The sequence below is a fragment of the Salmo salar genome, chromosome ssa25 (assembly GCF_905237065.1).
Source record: "Salmo salar chromosome ssa25, Ssal_v3.1, whole genome shotgun sequence".
NCBI lineage: Eukaryota > Metazoa > Chordata > Actinopteri > Salmoniformes > Salmonidae > Salmo > Salmo salar.
Genome location: NC_059466.1, coordinates 7,489,440 through 7,509,733, shown reverse-complemented (window position 1 = coordinate 7,509,733; position 20,294 = coordinate 7,489,440). Strand labels below are relative to the sequence as shown.

General features: G+C 40.9%; 1 protein-coding gene across 1 annotated transcript in view; it reads right to left on the bottom strand.

The window, feature by feature from the left end:
- The window catches only part of lrrfip1a (leucine rich repeat (in FLII) interacting protein 1a), a 75,781-nt gene that overhangs the window by 19,493 nt on the left and 35,994 nt on the right, over positions 1 to 20,294 (bottom strand). The window contains exons 3-5 of the mRNA XM_014172961.2: positions 19,773 to 19,823; positions 3,936 to 4,088; positions 3,673 to 3,744 (exon numbers count right to left, since the gene is read on the bottom strand). Of these exons, the coding sequence (XP_014028436.2) occupies positions 3,673 to 3,744; positions 3,936 to 4,088; positions 19,773 to 19,823 (276 nt within the window). The remainder of the gene's footprint in view (positions 1 to 3,672; positions 3,745 to 3,935; positions 4,089 to 19,772; positions 19,824 to 20,294) is intronic.

Below are 20,294 nucleotides of genomic sequence, written 5' to 3'. Positions count from 1 at the left end.
GTGTATGTGTAATTGTTTAGGTATTAGTAAATAAATAAATAAACCACATTTTGTATCGTTGATTCAACTTGTTAGCCAGGGTTCGTGAAGATAACCAAGAATTCTACAACTTCAGATGAGACTGAATAAGGTGATGATTAAGAATTGACTGCTATTGATGTAAAAGATGACCAGATCTTTAAGAGTTTATTAGGAAGATAACAGCTCTATAAACATTTGTGGTGCCACGACTTTCTAGTTAATTACATTTACATGATTAGTTCAATCAGGTAATATTAATTACAGAGAAATTATTTTATAGAATAGCATGTCATATCACTTAATCCGGCGTAGCAAAGACATGACAGTGTATGCACATGGGAACACACACAGACAACATAACAGACAGAGTAACAAACACTCACAAAAAAATGAAAATATACAAAAGAACCCCCCCCCATTAAAGACACACCAATTTCCAAAAAGGGGTATTGTATCAAACGCTGCCACTTCCATTCTCTGTCCATCTCCACATTTCAATTCCATGCGGTCACTTGTACACTCAAGCGTAACATTGTCATCTATCGCCCACCAGGTGCCCTTGGAGAGTTCCTCAATGAGCTTGACACCTTGATAAGCTAATTTCCTGATGACGGCTCACCGCTCTTCGTACTTTGACTTCAACCTCCTGATGTCTGCCTCGATTAATTTCTTTCCAACACTCGCTTTCCCCTCCTTGCCTCTTTTGACCGCACCCTTTCCCAATCCCTTCCAACTCACAAGGCAGGCAAGACACTTGACCTCATCCTTACTAGAGGCTTCTCGCCTACTACTCTCACTGCAACCCCTTCCAGGTCTCTGATCACTACATTGTTTCCTTTTCTGTCTCCCTTTCCTCCAACCCTAACCGCTCAGCCGCTACACACAGATGGTCATGAGCCGTCACAATCTTTGCTCGCTCTCTCCCACTACTCTTCTATCCTATCATCTCTCCCTTCTGCTAAATCCTTCTCCCTCCTGTCTCCTGATTCTGCCTCATCGACCCTACTCTCCTTCCATTCCGCGTCCTACGACATTCACTACTCATTCTCTCAGCCTATTGAGTCCACTGGTCTCACTCACATAGAAATTCCGCTATGCCTTGACTTTTCTCCCCTTTCTCTCCAGATGACATCCTGCGACTCGTGAGGTCTGGCCGCCCGACAACCTGCCCACTCGACCCCATCCCCTCCTCCAGACCATCTCTGGAGACCTTCTCCCCATTCCTCACTTCCCTCAACTCATCCCTGATTACTGCCAAAATGGCCCAAGTTGCTCCCCTCCTCAAGAAACCAACACTTGACTCATCTGACGTCAAACTATAGATCTGTATCCCTTCTTTTCCTTCCAAAACATTTGAGCGTGCTGTCTCTGATTAACTTTTGCATTAACTCTCTCAGAAATATCTTCTTGACCCTAACCAGTCAGGCTTCAAGATGGGTCACTCAACCAAGACTGCTCTTCTCTGTGTCACGGAGGCTCTCCGCACAGCCAAAGCTGACTCTCTCCTCTGTTCTCATCCTACTAGATCTATCCACTGCCTTCGACACCGTGAACCATCAGATCCTCCTCTCCACCCTCTCAGGGCTGGGCGTTTAAGGCTATGCACACTCTTGGATTGCATCCTACCTGGCAGGCTACCAGGTGACATGGAGAGGATCGGTGTCTGCATCACTGCACCACTCTCACTACTGGGGTCACCCAGGGCTGGGTTCTAGGCCCTCTCCTCTTCTCTCTAGACACCAAGTCACTCAGCTCTGTCATATCCTCACATGGTCTCTCCTATCACTGATATGCGTATGACACTCAACTACTTTTCTCCTTCTGACACCCAGGTGGCGACACGCATCTCTGCGTGCCTGTCAGAAATCTCAATTTTCATGTCGGCCCACCACCTCAAGCTCAACAAGACGGAACTGCTTTTCCTCCCGGGCAAGGCCTGCCCACTCAAAGACCTCTCCATCACGGTTGACAACTCCACAGTGTCACCCTCCCAGAGTGCATAGAGCCTTGGCGTGAAACTGGACAACACCCTGTCGTTCTCTGCAAACATCAAAGCAGTGACCCGCCCCTGCAGGTTCCTGCTCTACAACAGCAGTAGAGTACGACCCTACCTCACACAGGAAGTGGTGCAGGTCGTAATCCAGACACTTGTCTTCTCCCGTCTGGAGTACTGCAACTCGCTGTTGGCTGGGCTCGCCGCTTGTGCCATCAAACACCTGCAACTTATCCAGAATGCAGCAGCCCGCCTGGTTTTCAACCTTCCCAAGTTCTCTCATGTCACCCTGCTCCTCCGCACACTCCACTGGCTTCCAGTCGAAGCTCGCATCCACTACAAGACCATGGTGCTTACCTACGGAACTGCCCCTCCCTAACTTCAGGCTATGCTCAAACCCTATACCCCAACCCGAGCACTCCATTCTACTACCTCAGGCCTCTTAGTCCTCCCAGCTCCCACTCAGCCCAAGCTCTTCTCTGTCCTGGTACCCCAATGGTTGAAACAGTTTCCCCCTGAATCTAGGACAGCAGAGTCCCTGCCCATCTTCTGAAAACATCTGAATCTCTACCTGTTCCAACAGTATCTTAAATCCCCCCCGCTTCGAGCTCTAACTCTACTGATATCTACATTTACTTTCTATGCCTGTGATATGTGGTTGTCCCACCTATCTATCTTAAGATGAATGCACTAACTTTAGGTTACAACACATCCGCCACACTGATCCTCAACACAGGGGCCCCTCATGGGTGCGTGCTAAGCCCCCTCCTGTACTCCCTGTCTCCCCCCCCCCCACACCACTGTTGTCATCTATGCATAGTCACTTTAACGCTACCTACATGTACATACTACCTCAACTAACCGGTGCCGCCACACATTGACTCTGTACTGGCACCCCCCTGTGGGGGGGTATGTATGTATGTGAATAGTACTTTTTTACTGCTGCTCTTTAATTACTTCTTACTTGTATCTCTTATTATCCATATTTTTTGAAACTGCACTGTTGGTTAGGGGCTCATAAGTAAGCATTTCACTGTAAGGTCTACAACTGTTGTATTCGGCACATGTGACTAACAACATTTGATTTGATTTTAATCTGGATAAGAGCATCTGCTAAATGTTATTGAATTTGACATCAGGACGGCATAACTTGTTGACTGATTTGAAAGGAAGCTGAAAAATATATGGGAAAAGATAGGCAAGCCATCTAGCCTGACAAGAACACTGTAAATTTGGCACTTGCCACAAGTTTTAATACTGCCAAATATCCTGCTGATCTGGACTTTCAACATCACTAGACAGAAATCGCAGAGCATCTATTACAATTAGAGGGGTCCCAGCCTCAGGCAACCATTTAATAGCAAGATAGGAGTCTAAAACTATCTGTAGTTGAAATGGGATAGGTAAAAAAATAAGTCTGAAACATTCATTAAACAGTCGCTAGGACTAATCATTGCTTAATAGGAGGCTCTCAACAACTTTATCACCAAAGTCTAAACCTACCATTGGTTAATTCTGAGGAGGTCCAAAACTATTATGGGCTTAAAGTAGTATCATTGGTCATCTCAAAAGCTTACAAAAGGGAAGACTAAAACCATATGAAGATTAACAGGGACGCAGGCTGGTTTACATTGGGGTGGGTCAGTCAGGTATTGTACCTTGACTTCTTTGAGGCTCTGCATGTACTTTGACTCCACATCTTGGATCTGATCCTTCAGCTCATGAATATCCTGGGGTGAAGAGCATGGAAGGGGTGAGGAAAGAGACAGAAGCATGCTGCGACAGGGTCGATACATGAAGTGATGAGCATAATGACAGGTAGAGAATGACATCTTCAGAGCAGTGTGTGTTGTACAGGGATGGGCTCTTAAAAGAGTGGACGTGATGGAAGAGGGTGCTAGAACACCCATGGCTTTCTTACCTTGATCTCTAGTATGGAGGTCTCTGTGTCGCCAGTGATCCACGATTCGCCACTTCCTCTCCGGGAGGAAGACCCGCTGAGTGAAGCGAGGGTAGCTGCCGTTCGGGTGGAAGTGGATTGAGATCCCTTTTCCAGGAAATCTCTGTCCTCCACCTGGGAACAAAGGGGACATACTGATATAATAGGGGCCACATCATGTCTTTAAAGGGCCAAAATGCCATGGATTCACAAGGAATGGGGAAAAAACACTGAAATTGAGTGCAGACGTAAGTCTGCACTCAATTTCCCCATCACATTTTTACCTTTCTCCACTTTGGCCAATCACATTATCCCTCCAAAGCTTTGGGGACGGTCAGCAATCTTTCCATCCAATCATAAACCACAAGCAGTTTAAATGCTGTTGCAACAACAATTGATGGGTAAGTTAAGAGTGCATGCCTAATTGTCAGAGTGGTCTGTGAACTTCAGTGCCTTGCATTGTTCATATCTGTCACAACAACTGACATATCACTACATATGGAATATCAAAACTGTCCTTAGTATTAGACATGCAATGTTAGTCATATTGTTCACTTCCCATGCCTATCAATCAGCATCAATACTGGTTACAGGAGTTCTTGGAAAATAGTTTAGTCAAAAGTAGTTCTTGTCCACGACACACCATATTGTTGTTAGTCTCATTTATCCCATTCTACAACACTATTTTGTTTAATCTACAACACACCATCCAACTGCATGCTATATAATTGCAATTCATATTTTTTATTAACTAGTGCCAGTGTTAACGTCTCATTAGTTCTAAAAGCACTTTCCCATCTTGACAATGATCCAGGATCAATCCAAGTCAGACATTAGTATCTCTCTCCAGGTCTACCCTCCAACTCCACACGAAAGCAGACAGTCTCTCTGTGTGAGTTGAGACCACACTGCCATGACTCTGGGAAGGCAGTGCCGCCCCACTCATATCAGATAAATCGGAGATGGTCATGTGACCCAGGTCTCTGGGCAGGCTACTGCCAGTGGCCGCGCTGCGCAGGAAGCTGCAGTGATCACAGTGGCCCACCAGAGGGCGCAATGCCACAAGGTATATTTCAGGGAGGTCACTTTCTCACATGCACATAAACACAGAGCTCTCTATATAGCCCAATACTCACTATAGCCAAATACTCATGTATATTGCCTCTTTCCAACCAAAACACATGTATGAATGAACACACAATAAATGGCTAAACTGAGAATGTGTCAAACGGACTCTAGGAACAAGGATCAGCCTACAGCTGTATAGAGTAATGAGCATTCCAGACAGTATACACAGCAGCCCACATGCACTAAATTGTGACAGGAGCGTTTGATTCTTATGTAAGAGATGGAGACCAGACAGGTTTCTTTAGGAAACTTTCTGAATGGACATACACCGAGTATAGAAAACATTAAGAACACCTGCTCTCTCCATGAAAAACTGGCCAGGTGAATCCACGTGAAAGCGATGATCCCTTATTGATATTGCTTGTTAAATCCACTTTAAAATCAGTGTAGATGAATGGGAAGAGACAGGTTAAAGAAGGATTTTTAAGTCTTGAGAAAATTGAGACAGATTGTGTATGTGTGTCATTTAGAGGTTTATTCAAATAATCTAAACTTGATGAGTTGGTTATTGAAACAGCTGTGTAGTGCTAGCAAGGCTGCAAAGGGCCAGAAACCTTCAGGTAAATATCGGGAATTGTTCCATGGGAAGTTGAGCAAAATTCCCCAAACTCTAGGGCTTAAATTCATCAAAAAAGTTAGCTTATTACAGTGAACCTTTTTTCTGTGGGATACACATAAGGCAATTCTAGGTCTTGTGGCATATTTTGGTTAAACTACCCCCAATTGAATGGAATGCACTCTTCCATCACATGTACAGTGGATTCTAAAGCTCTTGCACACTAATGAGATGCTATTGAGCCCACACTACTACACAGTCTGAGCCAATGACTACATGCTTTCTGGTAAGTTTTGATTACAATACTGGGTGGGGTGAATATATTACAATACTGGGTGGGGTGTCATACATTATTTTTTTGGTTAACTAGTAAATAGTAGCCTACAGCAAAGTGTGTTAAATCATTTCTAACTTAACAATTTCTACTAGTTAGTTTTTGCTACCATGTGGGTTTTAGCTTGCTTGAGCCTGCTAGCTGAGGTGTGTTAATTCACCTGTTTCCATACATGTTTCATTTTAAAACATGTATCTTACAAAAGGAGTTGTTTAACTATTATCTGTACATGGAAATGTATATATTTTTTACAATCTTTACAGGAAAATGCCACAGGCACCATCTGATGTGTGGAGACATTTCACTGCAGCTAATGTTGAAGTAAAAGCTGTGTACATTTGCAAATACTGTGCCAAATCATATGTGAAGAATGCAACAAAGATGCAGAATCATCTGGCCAAGTGCATAAAGTTCCCTCAGCGCTCACAACAAGCAACCTCTGACAAAAGTCCCTCCACTTCTATTTGAGTTAAATTATGAATTGGACACCTTATCGATAGCAACAGCTCATGGTCCTCCTCCAGGAGTTTTTTTGACTCAATGGAGGAACGTAGTCAGAGAAATGCTGATGAATGTTTTGCTCGAGCTGTGTATGCAACTGGTTCACCTCTGACGCTCACAGGCAATGTCTATTGAAAGAGACTTCTGAATGTTCTTCGCACAGCATATACCCCTCCAGCCAGACATGCATTATCTACTCATTTGCTGGATGCAGAGTTCAAGTGAAGGTCAAGCAAATCATAGAGAAAGTAGACTGTATTGCAATCATCTCTGATGGGTGGTCAAATGTACGTAGGCAAGGAATAATTAACTACATCATCTCCACCCCTCAACCAGTATTCTACAAGAGCACAGACACAAGGACAACAGACACCCCGGTCTCTACATTGCAGAAGGCAGTCAATGACCTTGGACCACACAAGGTATTTGCACTGGTGACCGACAATGCTGCAAACATGAAGGCTGCTTGGTCTAAAGTGAAGGAGTCCTACCCTCACATCACACCCATTGGCTGTGCTGCTCATGCATTGAATATGCTCCTCAAGGACATCATGGCACTGAAAACAATGGATACACTCTACAAGAGAGCCAAGGAAATGGTTAGATATGTGAAGGGTCATCAAGTTATAGCAGGAATCTGCCTCACCAAGAAAACTGAGAAGAATAAGTGCACCACATTGAAGCTGTCCAGCAACACCCGTTGGGGTGGTGTTGTCATCATGTTTGACAGTCTCCTGGAGGGGAAGGAGTCTCTCCAAGATATGGCCATATCACAGTCTGCCAATATGGACAGCTCCATCAAGAGGATCCTCCTGGATGATGTATTTTGGGAGAGAGTGGTAAGCAGCCTGAAACCTATAGCAGTAGCCATTGCACAGATTGAGGGAGACAATGCCATCCTGTGATGTTCAGACTCCCTGGCCTAGGCTACTATTCTACGTGGCAGGGATAGGAAGGCGGCAATTTTTTTGGTCTCGCTTAGGGCAGCATATCAGCCAGGACCGAGCCTGATCAGCGTTGATTAGTCTATAAATTAAGAAAAGATTCCATGTCAAATTATACCATGCCAGGTTGGAGAGGATTGGCGCATTGTCCATTTGAGACAACATTAGAGCATTTTAGGCTCAGAGCCAGAACAACCTTGTATACTGCTGTTGAATAATTAATGAAGTCAGATACATCCAAACTTTAAAAGAGCGATTTATTTATTTACTAGCAAGCGATGAAAATGTGAATTGTATAAAAGAAAGTCCAAACTTTTTTCTTTTACAATAGTAAAATACACCCCCGGCATGTAGCGGATTAGCTGCTTGTGCATCAAAGGACAGTTGGAAAGAGGAGGAGCTGTAGAACGTTTAAAAGACAGACTAAGTCAGCAAAACAATTGCTTATAATCATTAGCAAACACTCCCGCTATTAGGTAAAGTTTATCTACATGAAAATAAAGTTACATATTTGACAGTAATTTTATTTTCATGACGGTGTTCATCCATAACCGTCGGTTATTCAATTACTGTCACAGCCCTAAGTAATGGATAAGTTTTTCTGCATTCTGTAAGTTTAAGAAACATTGCCTTGAGAATCCATTACCAAAAACCAACATATCTTTAAGATATTTTCAAACCCCTCTCCCTCATGAGAGAGAAGATAATGAAAGTTCACAGAAGTAACAGGTAAATATAGATCTATCAATTAGTTAATGTGTTTACTGATATCAATTAAGTGATTAAAACTGGAAATGCCGTTACCAAAATCGGTAACAGATTTTCCGAAAAATCTGAATGGAATTTTTGCAATGGAATTGGCTACAATGGGAAATTGTTTGATGTCCAAACTAGTGAAACAGACTTCTATGATTGGTTCAGATTTGGTCCGGTCCAACGAAATTTGGTCTTATTGGGGGCAGAGCTCATTAAAATAATAGCTGGTGTGTAGAATAATACCCAAATATGCAAAGGAGGATATTACATATTTCTACCTTTGTGTATCTATTTATGACATCACCATGAAGAGAACGACATTCATATCCATAATTATGCATTTATGTGTAGTACAGATCAGGGACCCATGATGAAATTCGATTACCGCAATTCCGTTAACTAGTGTAAATCCAATTCACTTACTGTAGTTTAATTTTGTCAATGTGTCATGTGACAGTGACACCCCATTATTTCAGAAGACATAGTTGAATCTTAATTTGGAGCAGATATTTAAGAGTTTTTGGAAAACATGGACACAAAAACAGAGGGAGTTTTTGCGAAAAATTCTGTTACCAAACTTCGCATCTGCACATTTCTTCCATTAAATGTGTTTTGTGAAATGTTCAGTGTAAATTGGGAACGGTAGTCCTTAGAGTTGTATGGTTTGTAAAAATTTGAAATTAATGGTTTTGTTTGGCATACACTTTAAGTGAAAAATCGGAGTCTCAGCGCAATTCTGTTACACAATGGGAGTCTTACATGGGAACTGGAGCCGATGACCCTTCGAGACCCACTGTGCACTGTCCTCATATAAAGAGCCCCGCAGGGGTGGGATCGGATGTCAAACACACACAAAACAACATTACATTCTTCGAGGCAGTGCTCTCAGATCATGCTTGATAGTCCACATGACACAGTGACAATCATAGCCAATTTTCTCCAGTGCAGTTACTTCTCCAATAAAATAGGAACAGCAAAAGTGAAGTGATTGCTGCTATACAGTAAGTTCGATCGGAACTTCTTGTTTACCACAGAGTGGCTTATTTTCAAGAGCTGATGTTGATTTTTAATTTATTTAGTTGACTGTAGGAAAAAAATGTGTTACAGCTGGCATATACAGTGCATTCTGAAAGTATTCAGACCCCTTGACTTTTTCCAAATGTTGTTACGTTACAGCCTTATTATAAAATGGATTAAATAAAAAATAAAATCTCCGTAATGACAAAGCGAAAACAGGTTTAGACATGTTTGCAAATTTATAAAAAAGAAACATTATATTAACATAAGTACTCAGAACCTTTGCTATGAGACTCGAAATTGAGCTCATAGTAACATGTCATCCTTGAGATGTTACAACTTGGAGTCCACCTGTGGTAAATTCAATGCCAAGCGTCACGTCTGGATGAAACCATCCTTACGGTGAATCATGGTGGAGGCAGCATCATGCTGTGGGGATGTTTTTCAGCGTCAGAGACTGGGAGACTAGTCAGGATCGAGGTAAAGATGAACAGAGCAAAGTACAGAGAGAACCTTGATGAAAACCTGCTCCAGAGCGCTCAGGACCTCAGACTGGGGCAAAGGTTCACCTTCCAACAGGACAACAACCTAAGCACACAGCCAAGTCAATGCAAGAGTGGCTTCGGGACAAGTCTCAATGTCCTTGAGTGGTCCAGCCAGAGCCCGGACCTGATCGAACGTCTCTGGAGAGACCTGAAAATAGCGGTGCAGCTACGCTCCACATCCAACCTGACAGAGATTGAGAGGATCTGCAGAGAACAAATGGGAGAAAGACCCAAAATACAGGTGTGCCAAGCTTATAGCGTCATATGAAGATGACTCGAGGCTGTAATTGCAAACATTTCTTAAAACCTGTTTTTACTTTGTCATTATGGGATATTGTGTGTAGATTAATGAGGGGGGGGGGGAAAAAACTATTTAATCCATTTTAGAATAAGGTTGTGACATAACAAAATGTGCAAAAACTCAAGGACTGAATACTTTCCGAAGGCACCGTTCAGTATCATAATGGGTGGGGTCAAAGGTCAGATTAATGAATGCCTTCACAAACCCTGTGATGGCGCTGGTAGTAGATCTGGCAGAGTAGCCCAGATTACTAAATATGTTGGTACAGTAGGGAGGGAGTAAGAATACATGTCACAACATGTATTCAAAAGACATTGTAGTCAGTGCCTGGGTAACATTAAGACCATGTCATCTAGCCTGGTCCCAGATCTGTATGCCGCCTTGTCAACTCCTACGGTCATGGTCACACCAAACATATTGGCAAAACTAGCACAAACCGATCTAGGAGCAGTTCTGGGAGTGCACACCTCAGGAAAGAGGTAATTTTGTCTTTATAAACAACTTCGAAGTGTGTGTGAACAGACCTCGTAGCCATTGTAGGAAGAAAGCTGTTGTCTAGGAGAGGACAGATCATTTTTGTTGTAAAGGTCAGAGGAAGTATAGGATGCCTAAAATTCGAGAAAGAGGCAGAGGGGGTGGGATTGAAAGAAAAAGCAACACAGAAAGAGAGAGAGGAAACCGAAATGACTAGGAAACCTAAATCGAAATGTGTTTTGTTGAAAAGTTAAACTGGCCAATGACGATCCCATTCAATACAACAAAATTAGGTGGAAACATCCTCCTAGCCAACATCGCGATGTACAGTGGAGTCTGAAATTGACACCCTTGACAAAGATGAGCAAAAATGACTGTATAAAATAAATAATTCAAATCCTGAGCTGTACACCATTAGCATTATTTCTGCAGCCGTAACTTCACACACAGTTCACGGTTTCTTTCTAAAGTTTTAATAATGATGAACGAAACCATGCCGAGTCATACTAAGTCATAATCAGGTCAAACGCTTCTGGCATAAATTCATTTGGCATAAATGCTGAACAAGAGAACATATCCATTTAAAGCTAAAGGTGGAGGTGGAGGTGAAGAACCAAAAAACACCCAGATTAACTAGAAGAAAAAGACACTGAGTGAGAGGAGTCAGACATGCAGATATCACTTGACGGTTAGTGGACAAGCCGTGCTGAGAAAGAGAAAGGAGTGAACATTACGCAAGACGCACATATCGCACAATACAATTGGGGTCAGAAGTGAGATCCAGCATCTGTAGGTAACACCAAAGTATTAATGCACAGTCATTTACACGACACCCACCGGCTGCAGGTCTAGTCTGGAGGAGTGAGAGAGACTGCTAATGCTCATATCACTGAGTCTGGAGCTCTGAGAGTGGGTGAGGAGAGAGAGAGCTAAACCCTGGTGTCTACAACAATTAAGAAAACATTGCTATCAAACAGGCCACATTTCTGCCACAATTAATTTCCTTAGAAAGCGGAAGATGCAGGGTTAACCATCTTCAGATCAATACATTTTAATTCAAATGGTTCTTTATTGGCAGAATAAATGAAGGCAGTAGGGCTTTTACCAGAATTATAAAGGAAAGAAATAGGGAGAGGGAAAGAGGGAACCCACCAGCTGCAGGTCTAGTCTAGAGGAGTGAGAGACCCTGCTTGTGCTCATCACGGAGTCTGGAGCTCAGAGTGGGTGAAGAGGAGAGACGGAGAAAGCCTAATGAACTACAGGGCACCTAACTACAGCACAGTGAGCACACCATGTAAAATTGCACCCTTCTATCTGCGAAATCATAACCAACCCTCACTGAATCCAAAATTGAACAGTCAAGGAACTATCTTTGAATAGTTCAATGTGGTCAATAATGACCTTTTAAACAGTGGACTGATGAAATAAGGAATACGGAAAAAAACAGTATGGAATTGTGTGGCATGGAAACCCCACTATCCTGAAACTCCCTTATAAAACATGCGCAATGAACACACACATTTCTGACCATTTAACTTGTTCCAACTGAAGTCAACTTTTACCCATTGGCATCCATCCATTTACCCTGCTGGAGACTAGCCAGTTACTACGGGTTAAAAGACACTACTAACCAGACTGGATATAGCACTGTACCCATCGTCATAACTGTTGCTCTGTAAGGGACAGAAGCCACGCAAATGAGCAAGAATACCGCAATAATTTTTCCATTTGGGCTATTCATTAAGATCAGTGGCTTTCGTCTTTACATGTGTCACGATCTTTGTGTTTGTCTTTTTTCTTTTTCTTGGACTTCTTGTCCTTCACCCCGGAAAGGGAGGAGCAGCCCTGGGAGAGGGGGGTGGAGGAGAGGAAGATAGGACAGGAGGGTAAAGGTGTGTCAGGAGCTCTCTCCACCCATCGGGAAAGCCATCGGGCTGTTACCTACCCATGCCACACACGCACAGTAATTACTGATATACTGTACCAGATGTCACAGAAAGAATACATAAACACATGTGCAACAAGGCAAGATGCGAGGAAGAAACCTTGCAATCGCCTCATTGATTCCCATCACCACCAAACAACTGATCAAGATGTTAGCCATATGTTACTTTATGATTTGGGTCAAACAAGCAAACCGGTGCAAAAGCCAAGAAAATCCCAAACTGACGCAACTAGGCCTAGACCCATCCCTTTTTTGGTTTTAACAACTTGCGTTTCCCTTTATGGAATTGTGTCTCACTCAACATATCAACGCTACTCCAGAACCTTAGCACTACAATATTTTCCATGATTACTCACCATAAAACAATTCTCTATGAAGATTCAGACAACAGTGTTAAAGAGACACCGACGCAGCACTGAATCCCAAATGGAACTCTATTCCCTATACTGTGGGCATTATGAGTACGCACACTACCCTTGGATTTTTTTCACATTTTGTTGACGAATTGGGATTGAAACTGATTTAGTTGTGATTTTTTCTTCATTGATCTACACAAAATGTTTCATAATTTCAAAGTGAAAAGAACATTTACATTTGTTTTACATTTATGAAAGTCTAATAACTAAAACAGTTGTGATAGTATTCACACCTTTTGTTTATGCAAGCCTAAATTAGTTCAGGAGAAAAATGGCTTAAAAAATAATAATAAAAAAGTCACATGGACAAATAAGAAGGGGTTGACATTTTATGACTACCCTTTTCCTCGGTCCCCCATACATACTACATATGTAAGGTCCCTCAGTCAAGTATTGGATTTCAAGCACAGATTCAACTACAAGAAGGGCAGTCATTGGTAGATAACAAATCAGACATTACAATTTTAAGGAGATATTCAATTATGCTGTGAATGATGTATTAAACCACCCAACAAAGATAGTTGCCCTTCTAAAGTTGCCCTTCTAAACTGCAAGACATGAAGGAAACTGCTCAGGGATGTCACCATGAGGCGATTGGTTATTTTAAAACAGCTACAGAGTTCAATGGCCATGAAAGGAGAAAATTGAGGATGAATCAACATTGTAATTACTCCACAATAATGACCTAAATCTCAGAGTAAAAATAAAAATCTACAGAATACAAATATTCCAAAACATGCATCCTGTATGCAACTGGGCACTAAAGTAATACTGCAAAAACAAAACACAGCAAATGAATAACCTTTTTGGCCTAAATGCAAATCCAATGCAACACATCACTGAGTAACTGCCTCCTTATTTTCAACCATGGTGGTGGCTGCATCATGGTATGGGTATGCTTGTCATCGCCAAAGACTGGGGAGTTTTTCCAGGATAAAAAGAAAACGGGATGGAAAAATCCTAGAGGAAAACCTGCTTCAGTCTGCTTTACAGCACACTAGGAGAGTAATTCACTTACCAAGAAGACTGCGAATGTTTCTGAGTGGCCAAGTTACAGTTTTGACCTACATTTTCTTGAAGATCTATGGCAAGACTTGAAAATTGCTGTTTAGCCATGATCCCCAAAACCTTGACAGAGCTTGAACAAAATAATAATAATTTGAAAAGAACAATAAGCAAATATTGCACAATCCCAGTGTGCAAAGCTCTAAGACTTACGTATAAGCGCTGCCAAATGTGTTTCTAACATGTATTGAATACTTATCTAATCAAGGTACCGGTAACTGCCAAAAAAATGGAAACACTGGGGTAAATGAGAAATACAAAGTATATTGAAAGCAGGTGCTTCCACATAGGGCACGAGTGGACACAATGGTTTGATGAGCATGAAACGATGTATGCCATGGCCGGCTCAGTCACCAGATCAAAACCCAATAGAACACCCATGGGAGATTCTAGAGCTGCGCCTGAGAGAGCGTTTTACACCACCATCAACAAAACAACAAATTATGGAAATTCTCGTGGAAGAATGGTGTCGCATCCCTCCAATGGAGTCCCAGAAATATTCCACTTTGACAGAGTATTATGTGTAGATCGACAACAAAAAAATCCCAATGAAATGTATTTCAATCCCACTTTGTAACACAATAAAATGTGAACAAATCCAAAGGGGGTGAATACTTATGATACCCACTGGGCCCTGGTCCAAACTAGTGCACTAGAAAAGGGAATAGGGAGCCATTTGGGAGGCGACTTGTGTTTGTGTTGGAAAAGAAGTTTGGCAGTCAGGCTAGCCAGCTCTTTAATAGTTGATTTACTCCATTATACTAGCCAGGGACAAACAGAGTAGTGTGATAGAAAAGTCACACATTACCTGATTTGTTTAATATTAATAGTTAGGAATTAATACTTAACAAATAGTTGGACATTTCTGTTCTGTTTAATTCTGTGTTTCTGTAAAGAGATGGTTTCCACTCTACCTTCCTGCAGTTAGTCTGCTAGCGATAGCTTGAGCTGACAATGACTTGGTGATGATAACCTAAAAGATGGCATTCCATAGACAAGATGTGGTGCGTGTGACCCGAGATAGACATAGCCTGGAAGAGTTTAGAACAATGCCTCATTATCTCGTCTTCCTGGCATCTGGGAAACTAAGCTGGGTTGGAAGTAAAACAATATCCCGTGCAGATAACCAGGAGATGGACCAAGGTGGCTTATGGGAAGGTTGGAACCAGGATGACTAAGCATTTTTAGGTCCTATATAACATGTTTTTTCATTATCAGTTAAGCACTCCGCAACACACTTCAGAGTGTGGGGTCGATGGTTTCATTATTGGAATAATTAATCATTATTAAATAAAGGTTACTGTTTGAAAAAAACAGTACTGATTTCTCATGATAGTACTCCGCTGAAGCAATTATTTCTTAGGGCTGTGACTGTAATTGAATAACTGATGGTTAAAGACCATCATGAAAATAAAAGAAACATCAAAACCATTTAAATAAGGCTACATTCATTTTAGGATTATATTAACTTTATTTTCATGTTGATAAACTTTACCTAATAGTGGAAGTGTTTACTAATGATAAGCAATTGTTTTTGCTAACTTAGTCAACCAAACTTTCTACAGCTCCTCTTTCCATAATTTGATGCTCGAGCTACTAATCCGCTAGACGCGCCAGGGTGTTGAGCGAGCGCTATGAGACTTCAGTATGGACTTTTTTTGTACAATGCACGTTTTCGTCACTTGCTAGTCAATAAATAAATTGGTATTTAAAAAAAGGTTAAATCTAATTATTCAACAGCAGTTGACAAGGTTGTTCTGGCTATGAGCCTATAATGGGCTAATGTCCCAAAAATGGACAATGCGCCAAGACCTCTCCAACCTGGCATGGTATAATTTGATACGTAATCCTTTCTCAATATATAGAGTAATCAATGCTGATCAGGCCTGGTCCTGGCCGCTATGCCGTTCTAGGCAACAAAAATAAATAAATTGCTGCCCTATCCTCGCAAATTAGGGTAGTACCCTAGGATATATAGTGTCGGCCGCAATGCACTTTTACGAATGACCATGTGGTAGCCTTCCATTTGTAAAACAGGCAATTTACCATTAATCGCTGTCATTTGGTTACATTAATTTTGATAATGTATGTATCAATTACAGTAATTTACCGTTTTCATTCTCGGAGTGAAAACATTGTGGAGTTCACAACCGGTTTCTTTTAAGAATTTTTTTCTTCACCTCACACAGTAAATCAACAAAGTCTGTTTTTTTAACACCCATTCAAATTATAATAGTTCCAATTTTAATGATTGTCAATTTCATCTTCATACTATAGCATAGCTGTGCCCTTCATACTTTCCTTGTCAATTCATTATCTTATAGCCTACCTTCGGAAAGTCAAAGGTAGGCCTAGGTTTTTTGATAGGTTTTAAGGACACTATAAATATTTGCTTGTGTCTGACATACGCTGGTGGCTTTGATTGACGGATGCATTTACGGGGGTGTGCGCGCTCTATATGCCTTTATGTCCAATCAGAAAGTCTCCTAAAGTACCCTTCTGAACTCCATCTCTGGACCACCTGTTGGGGATCGGGGGCAGTATTGAGACATTTTGAAAAAAATATGTGCCCATTTTTAACTGCCTCCTACACCAACTCAGAAGCTAGGATATGCATATTATTAACACATTCGGATAGAAAACACTCTGAATTTTCTAAAACAGTTTGAATGGTGTCTGTAAGTATAACAAAACTCATATTGCAGGCAAAAACCTGTGAAAAATAGATTAAAAAATGTGAATTTTGTGACTGTACTATTTAGTGTCATTGTTTTATAGATACCATAGTGAGAAAGGATTCATTTCGCAACACCTACGGCTTCCACTAGATGTCAACGATCTTTATAAAGTTGTTTGAAGCGTCTATGATAAACAGAGAGCAAATTAGAATCCAAGGAAGTTGACATGTCATCACTTCATTTTTTGCGCCTGCGCATAAATCTGAGAAACGTGAGTTTTGTCTTCATTGTTTATCTAGACATAGGATAGGTTGTGTGAAAATATTACTGATGTTTAACGTTAAAAATGGACCAAAAGATTAATGCTAAACAACATTTGACATGTTTGAACGAACATAAATAGATTATTTACTAGTTTTTTTTAGCTTTTCGGCGTGATTTTACCAGCCCCACACCACGTTTTGTGGGAGCATAATGAACGCTAAGTACTTGGTGTTATTTGGACATAAATTATGAACTTTGTCAAAAGAAACCACATTTGTTCCGGACCTGGAATGCCTTCCGGACCTGGGATCCTGCCTTCTGATGGAGATAATCAAAGGTAAGGGGGTAATTACAATGTTATTATCGATTTTAGATGATGCTAACTGTATAGCATAGCCTGTTGTTCTTAGCATAGCACCCCGTTTATTGCAAAATGTGATTTCCCAGTAAAGTTATTTTGAGATCTGGCCATTCGGTAGCAATTACGAGATGATAATATATTATTCTTTGAATGACAATATTATAATTTACCAATGTTTTCGAATAGTAATTTTGTTATGTTCACCGGAAGCATTTCAGAGAAGAAAAAATCTGAATTTCACGCTACTGTAAAATGCTGTTTTTGGATATAAATATGAACTTGATGGAACAAAAAATGCATGTATTGTATAACATAATGTCCTAGGAGTGTCATCTGATGGAGATTGACAAAAGTTAGTGCATAATTCAAGCTGGTTTCTGCATTTGGTGACGCCTGACCTTGAATTGAAAATGGATGTTTGTACTTTTGTGGCTATGTACTGTCCTAACATAATCTAACTTTATGCTTTTGCCGTAAAGCCTCTTTGAAAATCGAACAATGTGGTTAGATTAAGGAGATGTTTATCATTTAAATTGTGTAAAATAGTTGATTGTTTGAGAAATTGAAATTATTAGATTTTTGATGTTTTGAATTTCCAGCCTTGTTAGCAATCCCGGCTCGGGGTTCATTGCTAACCTGTAGCCCCAACTAGTTTTAATAAGAATCAAAACGTTCATGTCATGATTTAATCTTGTAAAATGCCTATTTTCAGTAGCTTAGGCTGTTTTTGTGCATCAAAATAGGATCTGTATTAATATATATATATATATGCACAAAAGCCAACGGACAAGGTAGGCATATATACGAAAATGTGACAGATCCTCTCCAACCTGGCATATCTTAAATTTGGTGATTCATATTTATAAGTAATAACCTGAATAATAATAATAATAAAAAAACATGATAATAATGAAGTGTAATGGCTTGTTTCGAATAGGTTTTATTAAGAAGCATATCCATGTAAACACGTGTACAAACAGAAATGTGATTAAGTAAAAATGTAATGTAAGGAGGCTTTCCAAACAAATTGGTTTGGATTTTCCAAACTCTGGTGCGTTTCCCCCTTAGAGTATTCACACCGGTCCAAACTATCTGCGAACAAAACAACATCCAATTCCGTTCGCACCGTAGTGCGATTCGCTGCAGGTGAGAACACAGGAAAATATTCCGAGTATTATTGGCTGGCTGTGAGCATTTGATGAAATGCATGCATTACCATAACTTGATACCTCAAACACTGTGTTAGTAGCAGCACATTTATGAGCGCATCCTATGCAGATTAGGGGAGACGGGGATATACCGGGTATCTAGGCTATTCACATCACAGTTAGAGCGGCTATTGCGCTGCTTCCTCCCGCATATTGTTGGGAGACCAAAGCGAAAGTAATCTGAAGTATGAGACGCACAAATTATGCTTCTTGATAATCATAGATGGATTTAACTTGATAATTTTTCTCCAATAAACAAATGACTTGTTTTGTGTAGGCATTTTAGTTTGACATTTGGAAAAATTAAACCAACTGGACCAAATGGAGAAAAAAAAATACAATGTAACAAATAATCATACTAATTCGAATTATAGCTAAGAACTGTGTGTGAAAATGACCTAATACAAGTGCTTGTTTAGTTACTAAGCATCGAAACACATGGCTCAGAGTGGCAATCATTAGTAGTTCAGATGGTAATAGAACATGCAACTCAACTTTAGAACACAAATGTCAATTAGTCAGGCTTTGTGTCACACAGCCGTGCCAACTTTCTCCATTGAGCACACACCATTATGTCTGAACACAATTAGTCCTCCATGCTAATGTTTGTGACACACGCAGAAACACGAACCCAACACTGCACACCTATCCAATCTTCCAAACACACATTAAAACACATGGTTAGTAACTATCACATCAGCAGTTCAACTGATGGAAGGTTTGAGTTCATGTAAATAATGAGCCAACCGACCAATCTGTAGGTCTTCCTGTGAAGCTATTTTGCCGTCGCTAAGAGCAAAAACTACCGGGGCATAATTGGTGCCTGATCAAGGTATACTTAATTTTCTCCAAAGAGGACTGTCATGTATTGGTACTCCATTTTTACCTTGCTCTGAATAGAGTTTAAATTATATAAACGAAATGTTACCGACAAAAGGACCATTATGGAATGCAAGGTTTAGCTCTTACCTCTCCTCCGTAGGCCCCTATTGCATCAAGATCTGACTGCTCAATGACATAAAAGCATCGTCACCAAGGGTTTAAGCACCAAGTGATGGTTGTACTTGCAACCCCCTTGTGAGCAGCTATGGAAACATTCATGCGTAACTCTTTACGCAAGTTAATAGAAATTGCCCCTAACCACTGGTCCAGGGTCAGATGTTTATTTTTACTGTCCTAATGGCTACAGTTAGGATGTGGAACTAGAAAATCTGATCCTGGATCTGAGGTTAGGGGTAGTTTCTACCTCAAGTCTCTTAACTAACAGGGTCAGAGTTTGTGCAATTGGTTTGAAAATAAAGATGGCGGAGTTTGAGTGATACTGACCCTCACACTGCCTCGGCTGCCCACCGACATCTGCTCATCATCGTCTGAGATCTGTGTGGGAAACAAATAAGGAGGTTATTTTATTTCCCAGTACAACATCTGTATTTGGAAGAAAATGTTTACTATTGACATGTGGTTAAACAGTCAATTAAAGAAGTAAACAAATGCCAATTCATTTTTTGAAACAAGATTGGAATTTCAGTTTGCTTCCTGAATCGAAATGGACTTGACCCCAAACCTGGTGTTTAACATGGTTAATTGAAACATGATCTCTCCCCTCGGTCTATAAAATGACCTGACTGACCTTTGACCTCTTTCTCTCTGCTCCCTGACTGGCTGTCCAGCCCAGATAATGTGCCTGAACACACAGCTCAATGGCCCAGGGCACTGGAGTCAGAGTGGGCCACACAATGAGTTGACATACATCCCAACAAGCCTACTACATGATAAGGCATGTACTACATGATATTGTCAATCGACCCATACTAAATAGTATGCTAGTATGGATTGGATATTGGAACA